We start from the raw sequence: 8,498 nt of genomic DNA, 5'->3' as shown, positions 1-8,498 counted from the left end.
CATCCACCCAATAGTTGTTGTTATTTGTAGATTAGATTTCTCTCAGGACTTACGGCTTCCGCATGTGTAACCGCAATACATAGTTCAAGGTTCGCTGTCTCACAAACATCGGGCATGGCACAGACACTGTGACCAGTCGGGTTTCGCGTCTTCTAATATCAATGTCCGGAATGCTGACAACCAGTATAAATACACAACTATTGTCTCAATGTGTGTTTCTACTTTATATAATTTAAGTTACACATATAAAATAAAATTATTTAGTTCTAGAGTAATAACAAACGAACAGGTAATGGCATTTATTTATTCCAAATATGATTTACTCGTGTAAACACGGCTGTCTGTTGCTCACACCAAAGTCCACTAATGGATATGTTAGCTCTGGTTGGCTGATGTACATGTGATCCTGATAAGACTGCATCGTTGTCAAAAGGATATATTTCACATGCGATTATTAAATGTAAACATGTACATAATTATATAAATAACATTATCAGATCAACACTCCTTTGAAGCAGATCAAAATAAAGTATTACTTTATTTAAATATGTAAATCTGAATCTAGCTCTGAAAGAAAGTTACCTACTCAAGTTATCTAGCGAAAAAGGTTTTGACTGTTCAGTAACAGCGCTTTGACCATTATACAGCAACCAAAAAAGCATATTCAAGCTTAATCAACATGCAAGCTACCAACTCATAAAATATTAGAAGAATAATAGGTATTAAGCTATCAAGCGGAAACATTTTTATTATGTTTGGTATTTTAATAAACTTTATAATTTATCTTTTATACCTCTTAATTCAATGTCACTTTTAACTAAAAAAACCTGTCAACGTTCACAATTGAAAGCAAAAAAACATAACATAAATTTTCTTTATAGATAATAGTAGAAAATTATGTAAAATATTTTTAAATATGTGTGGGTTTAGACAATAAGACATAGTAGGATTTTGCAGTTAGAAAAAAACGCACTAAAATAGAGTTTGAACGTAATGAAACAGTGTATTTTTCGTTTGAAAATGAAACATACAATGAAACTTAAATGTTTTCACTTAAAATATTTATCAATCATGTACTTTTAAAATAAATACCATTAATATTTTATCAGTTTTCTATTTAACGCGCCGAATACATTTAAAACACTTAAATGTAGAACAATGCAGGTATGACATTTTTCGTACATGTATCAATTGGAGGCAAAGTACATGCAAATGCATGAATAATCATATGAAAAATACGACAATAACCATTATGGATGTGCTCATTATACAAATTACGATTACAACAAACATAAACGTTTGAACTCATAAAATGAAATAAAGAACAACAATGTTAGTATGTTCTAACTAATAAAATAATGGAATAAAATAAACTTAAGACAGAAAACATATTACTAGTTAATGATCACAGGTTAGTGTAGAAAGTTAATATCAAATGTTTCAAATAGAAAGCAGAATTTATGAGACAAAACATACATACAACATACACAAACATGTCTTAAAATACATTTTACATGTCCTCGTTGTGTGATGCTTAAAATAATGTTTATGCCAAGACCAAATCTTTGAACTTCTTGTGGAAGTGGACGGTGCTTATGCATGATGATGCGCATATGATGTTGAGTAATCGTATTTATATTAACCAAATATGATAATAAATGTCTTATTAAGTAAGAACTATTTATTTACCAATTACATTTTTATACAGACACATAGAACATTAATACTACTCAATGTTTAAGAGACTTATTCCCAGATTTCCGTAGTTTTTGATAAATGTATTTAAATTAATTTACGTATAAATATTTAATGTTTTGAATAGCCATAAATGATTAAAATAACTCAAAAAACAAGTTGATTGAAACGGAGTCCCAACCCGACTCCTGTAGAAGCAAAAGCTAATGCACAATCACTTCAATGACAATCACAATCACTTCGATACACAGGCTTTCACATTTATGGCGAATAATAAACGCTGGTTGTTGTTAGTAGTGCATGTAAATTTGAACTAGCCGAGATTCTTCTTTAATGTATGACAATTAATTTGCTTACAATATATTATCTTTTAAATAGTCTTAAATAATTATAATAATAGTGATTAATAATAATCATGTATAATAACTAGTACTTTTGCGATACGTTTACAGACATACGACAAACCGTATGTCATTACCGCAATCATTAATACTTATTAATATATGATTTGGTGTCTGCAAATAATGTATATATATAATTCATCTGTGTTTAACTATTGTTATCTAAAGTCTGTCATTTTCCCACGAAAAGCATATGTTTTCGTGACGTCTCAATAACACAACAATGCATATTTGTTGTTAAAATCTGTACAAACAGTATGTAAACAATGCACATAAAAGGTGTAATTTACAAGTCTTTAAGTATACAATTTGCATTACTAATGTGTTTTACTGCGCTGAGTAATGCACATAGGATTTGTGCGTCAAGTATAGTAGATCGCGCGATCAATAAACAATATCTTGGAATTTCGGAAATACTGTCAAAACAAAAGGCCCTCGGTCCCTTCCCACGATAGTCAAATACAACACATTTAATTTGCTTCTTTTACTATAAAAAATAATAGAATAGTGGTGGTGGAAAATAATTGCAAAAAATTTAAAACGAAATCACAAATGATGTTGAAACTTGCACAATAGCATATTTACATTTATGTACTACACATGTTCATACCAAAAAACACAACCATCAACCAATATACATTTTTCAAACCTGTTTGAAGGAAGCGTTTTACAGGTGTGCAACTGTATAGCACTGGGGTCATATTTCGTATATACAAGAAATACATGCGGCGGGTTTATAATAATTCTTAAAAAATCAATATGCATTTAACGCGTTAATTCGGTAGGCTTTTTAAAGTTATTAAGTTTAAAGGTATTATTGCAATTTACTTGGATATTGTTCGATGTTGACGGATAAATCACAAAGTATATACGAGGTGTACACGATATATGACAGTTATGTTAAATGTACTTAGTTAATCATTTTTATATACCAATATACATATGTACAATGTACATGCTTTTAAATATGAATGACCAATTTATAATGCTCATCAACACCATCGATATATTGATTACGTCAACACTGTATAACTATATGACACGCACACGGACAAGACCATTAAGCAGGTACATACAATTATTTTAAATATTTTACTACTGTATATGGAAGTGACAATAAAAATACCATTGTTCACTTCATTCAGTAAAAATTTGAAATCTCACTACAGTAGTCATGACCTCTTTGCTTTGAACTCAGACATGTTGTCGTTATTAAACTTGCCAACAAGTAACTTGTTTCCGTCTACATTGAAGTAAACAACGCTAATGACGCCATCAATAACGAATGTGGCTAGGCATTTTTTACCGTCTGTGTCTACTTGAGTAACAGTTTGTCCGTCAAAGACAAACACATGTCCTGTGGCTGCCACGTGTATGTTGCATGTTATCCAGGAACGTTTGAATGCAGGATCATGTATCGTGGATGTGACTGCTCCATCAATGTTCAGTGTGACAAGCCTGCCATTATGTCTGTCGGTAAGATAGATCCTATTCCCATTAGGGCTTACTGCAACTCCTACAACTGTACAAGACATGCAACGTAAACATCATACTAATTGTGCTGACACAAATTCAAAAGTATTTGTCACTGTGTAAATAACCTCATCCTCGCTATTATAATTGGGACGAGTAAAACCGTTACTTAATTTTAAAATGGACTATCCATAAATGTGTGTCGTTTTCTTACTCTCATGATAACAAATATTGGCTCACACAAAATATCGCACTTTTATTATTTATCACTGATCAGGTGTAAAGACGTATTATATCTAATAGATGTTCTCATTCATAATTACGCGTGCAAAGAAACCAGATGAATTAAATATCAACGCGATATAGATTGATGTTAATTGTATATTGTATTTGAACTTATATAAATTATGCGATAAGACATTATATATATAAAACCAGCAACGAATACATATTCGTATAGTAATTATGTCTTCGTGTAAACCACGAATTCTTCGAGCCGTTTCAGATAACCAGTCAAGTGATTGTCAGATCTATTCATGGTGAGACTGTTTTAAATAGTATCACTTTGTCATATGGCCATCTCTCCCATTTGAGGCGTTTTTTGTTGGAATACGAGCGATATTGCGAATTGCAGAAGAAATACAAAAAATACCATGACACTTTTGGTGCACGATAAAGAAGCTAGTACGCTGCGACTCTGTTTAATGACAAATAGATAATACGAATAGGCATGTTAGGCTTAGGCTTAGGCATGTTAGGCTTAGGCTGGGAATCGAACCTATGACCTCTCAGTTCTGGCACAAGTGGGCTTCCAATAGACAACGGATACATGCTCTATTCAAGTTGGCATTAAACCCATATTTATTAAAGCCCGGAAGGGTAATGGAAAAACCGTCCATACTGGGTTTTATTAATTAACTTTATAATATTAGACTAGAATATGTTCAATTTGTTCGCCCAAAACAAGTTGAGCCTCACCAATAAAGCTTGAAACTCGCCTTATACGAGAAAAAAGCGGCCAATATGGAAAAAAACACGGCCAATACAGAAAAATGTCGGCCAATACGAGATTCAGCCAATCAGAAACCAGGAAAATCTCGGCCTTATATGAGAATCTAAAATTTCGACAATTGTGGACGCCATTTTGATGTTGCATGCTTACTTTTGGTGAAAAAGTTTAAACCTAACAAATATACTTTTAGTACTCAGCCCCTTATATTTTCAGCTCCCTTTTTCGACAATAAAAATAGTGCAGTGTAACCACATCAGAAAGGTTCAATATTTGAGCGTACATAAATAACAACATTTCAAGCTACAATGAAGCGCCGAAAGCAAAACTAATTCGATATCAGGGAGGATTTACACATTACAAATGCAATTCCTAATGGCATAAGTACGTTTTCAATCCTTTTTGTCTTTCTGAGTTGTATTAAAAAAAGGTAGTGGATCCAGTGTGGCTGCAATGTTTCTGCATCATGTAATGTCTAGAAAGCATCTTTCGTCATATACTAAATTCAAATGCTATTTCTTTCTAAGCCGTATCAGTAATATCGCCTTCATATTACAATAATAATGAAATAATAATAATTATTATTGAGAAATTAAATGCATGGAACACTTGTTTCCTCTTGCAACAACATTCAATTTTCATTTTAAATTAACAAGATATCTCTTAAAAAGTAGGTTAGATTGAACCGTACCAGTACAAAGTTGTTTACTACTATCAACAAAGTTGGTGTTTGGGGGCGGTAGCCCCCGATGCTAAAGAAAAATATGGGATAAAAAGGATTATTAGGTGTTGCGTTAGGTGTTGCCCACTTAGCAACGATAAAATTATACGCTTTTCAATTCTTTCATACGTACCGGTAAAGTTCAATCGTCCAAAAAGGTGTTTTGGTGAACATAACATTTTCAAAGCATTTTGCATGAGATATAAACAGGGAAAAAGTTGTATAGAACAGAAATCTTGATATTTTTCAAAACTTCATACAAAATTTAATAGCAAAAATCTGTAATTCGAAAGTGAAATTAAAGCTTTTCTTGCTGAATAATGGAAAGTTAATTAATACAATTGTCATTATTTAGTTGAATTCATATTGGCTTTGTTATTGAGCTTCAGACAGCCGTATTGTCATGAGGCCGCATACGGCTGTTTTCAGCTCAATAACAAAGCAAATATGAATTCAACTAAATAATAACATTATATTAATGGGCAATAGTGAGTGTTACTGGAAAAAACCCGTTTCACCATTAAATGAAATTTAGTAAACGTTCGATAATAATCATGAGAGTCTACGAAATATTTATTTTTCGATTTTTTTTTACAAAATAAAATTGGCATTTTCGTCACTTTGCACTTTTCTAGGCATCAGTGTTAAAACTTACTTTTATGCTAGACATAACATTTATTTTGTATAGACTAATGTGTATGGAATAACAGATTCTTCGGTTTAATTTAAAATGTAATATCGGTTATTTGACACTTAAACCGCAACTTTAAAGTTTTTCAAGAAAGCAAGCCGAAGATACATATCAATTAGTGGACAAGTTTCCAAACATTGAATTGTATACATTGTGTAAACATGGTGTGTTGTTGATATAGTATCAACAAACTACATATAACAAGTATAGGATCAATTACAACTCAAAACAAATTATGAGGACAACTAGTTTTAACCTCCACAATCACAGAAACACATAAACTTCTAGCATCGCAATTCTGGTTTAAAAGCAATTAAAGAGAATATTTCGATTTATTCCTGCATATTCCTAATCATCGCATCGCAATGCATATCATAAAGAAGAAGAACAACAGGTTGTTTAATGCTCGATTAGGTAGGTAGCATTTGGCATACTGTTTCTCGCGCAACAAATATCAAACGTGCATTTGATTAACAATTTTAATAGCCTAAACACTAATATTAAATCAACACGGAGAGTACCCTTCACGTAAATTACCTGAATATTTAGCAGTCTTATCGTCGTACAACTTCTTTACTAATCGTCCATCTGTTGCATATTTGAACAACGAAGTGCCGGAAGTTACGAACATGTCTCCTTTATGATGCGCTATTCCGTAACACAAATGATTAAGTTTAAGAGTTTTACTCTGAATTATCTTTCCAGTGTCCACTCGTAAGACATCAATCTCGTTAACAGAGTTTGGGTTGCTAACAGTCACCGCTACTTCATTCGGGGAAATTTTACACATAGACCACGTATGCGCAGTAAGCTTTACTTGATCTAAAACATTGTGCGCCTGATCGAGGAGTTTGACACACATATTTGAGCCGTCGGAGATAAAGAGATTCCCGTTTGATATCTCACATATACCGGTTATGGAGCATTTTTTCGGATCAGTACTTGTTCGCAAATTGAATTGCGACTTTTCTTGCACATTAATGGCCTTGTTCGGATCGATATGTTGAGGAGACACCACACCACCAACGCGAGTTGTGATTTTCCCTAGATCTGTGCAAGCAGCGATAAACTGCCCAAAGTCATTGTTAAAATGATATTCAATGCCTGCGTTAGTTGCGGTTTGAATAAATAACTCTACCGAAGCGTTTTGGTCCTGATATTTTCTATTCAAAATAAAAGATTGCTCAGGCGATCTTATGCTATTAGTATGATGAACTTTTAGTTTTGAAATAAATTTCGCACATTGTTTGCGTTCATTATCCAAAGAATTCTTAAAGCTGCCTTGCAACTTTTCCAATTCATTCACTGTCTGCTGTTGAAGACGATCTAAACTGTCGTTGATCTTTCGACGAAAATCAAGTATTTCTTTCAGAATACTTTCATATGATGTTTGTAGAGAATTAATATTCTGTTCAATTTTGTTCATCGTTTCCACTAACCGTTTCTGCAATTGTTCTATGTTTGTTGCAATGTCATCTACCTTAAGTTCTGTTGAAGTTTTGCATTTTTCAGCTAATAAAACTACATGGCTGCATTGCCTGAAAAATGATTTTGAGTTCATATAATTCACACTTATATATCTACTTAAATAATAATCTCAATTGACTTATCACTTTTCCGATTTATATTCGATGTGTCATATACATTCGAAAGCATCTTGACAGTATTGGTTTTGCTTCTCACAAAACAATGATTGTACAACACTGACGATTGCTTGGATTGTAATGCTCATGATGGTAATACTGCAGATGCTGCTGATTCTGCTGATGATTATGACAATGACAGATAGAATGATTGCAGTGGTGGAAGGTGATAATGAAATAAAGATAATCGGCATATTCATCATAATTATGTTTCTATTATAATAAACAATATTATGCTGATCATTTTGAAATTTGATATTTTGATAGAACTGGTGATGATAATGTCTAAGAATGATATTGATTTTTATACTGCAGATATTACCGATAGAGGGTGCATAACATTGAATAATAATTGTGCGGATACTGATCATGATGATTAAAATGATAGTTATGACGATGAATGAGTTATTGTTGTTGTCGTTGTTGAATAACCATATACACGATGTTATATAAAATGGTGATTATGCAAAATAAATTATGTTTACATGATTCATTGCATAATTAGTAATTAAGACTAAATATTTGATAAGCAAATTTTTATTGATTGAATCTGTAACAAAAAGTTGACTTCTGTCATTTCGACAATCTCTGAAGTCCCGTTAAAAAATGTGTCAAATAACCAAATTAAATTATATTGAAGAATTTTCATTTCAGAAAACATCATTGTGTGAAAATTATTTATTTATGCATATACATTAAACTATGTGTGTTTATGTTTGGCCTAACAGTTATGTATTCACGTACTTACCTGTGGTTGTTATGAAATAGACATAACTGACAGAGCAGCTTCTCATGATCTTCACAGAACATCGTCAGTTTCTCAGTAGAGTGCTCCTCACATAACTCCAGAGTATCATCCACTGTA

At 32.3% G+C, this 8,498-nt stretch overlaps 1 protein-coding gene across 1 annotated transcript in view; it reads right to left on the bottom strand.

Moving 5' to 3' along the window:
• Positions 1-290: 290 nt before the first annotated feature.
• Positions 291-8,498, bottom strand: part of LOC127838385 (tripartite motif-containing protein 45-like) — an 8,473-nt gene continuing 265 nt past the window's right edge. The window contains exons 1-3 of the mRNA XM_052366102.1: positions 8,382-8,498; positions 6,528-7,528; positions 291-3,618 (exon numbers count right to left, since the gene is read on the bottom strand). The exon at positions 8,382-8,498 is cut by the window's right edge and continues 265 nt beyond it. Of these exons, the coding sequence (XP_052222062.1) occupies positions 3,269-3,618; positions 6,528-7,528; positions 8,382-8,498 (1,468 nt within the window). The 3' untranslated portion in view covers positions 291-3,268. The remainder of the gene's footprint in view (positions 3,619-6,527; positions 7,529-8,381) is intronic.

Source organism: Dreissena polymorpha, chromosome 7 (genome assembly GCF_020536995.1).
Source record: "Dreissena polymorpha isolate Duluth1 chromosome 7, UMN_Dpol_1.0, whole genome shotgun sequence".
NCBI classification, from domain to species: Eukaryota; Metazoa; Mollusca; class Bivalvia; order Myida; family Dreissenidae; genus Dreissena; species Dreissena polymorpha.
The sequence above is the reverse complement of the archived record's forward strand: the minus strand, read 5'-3'. Positions and strand labels throughout refer to the sequence as shown.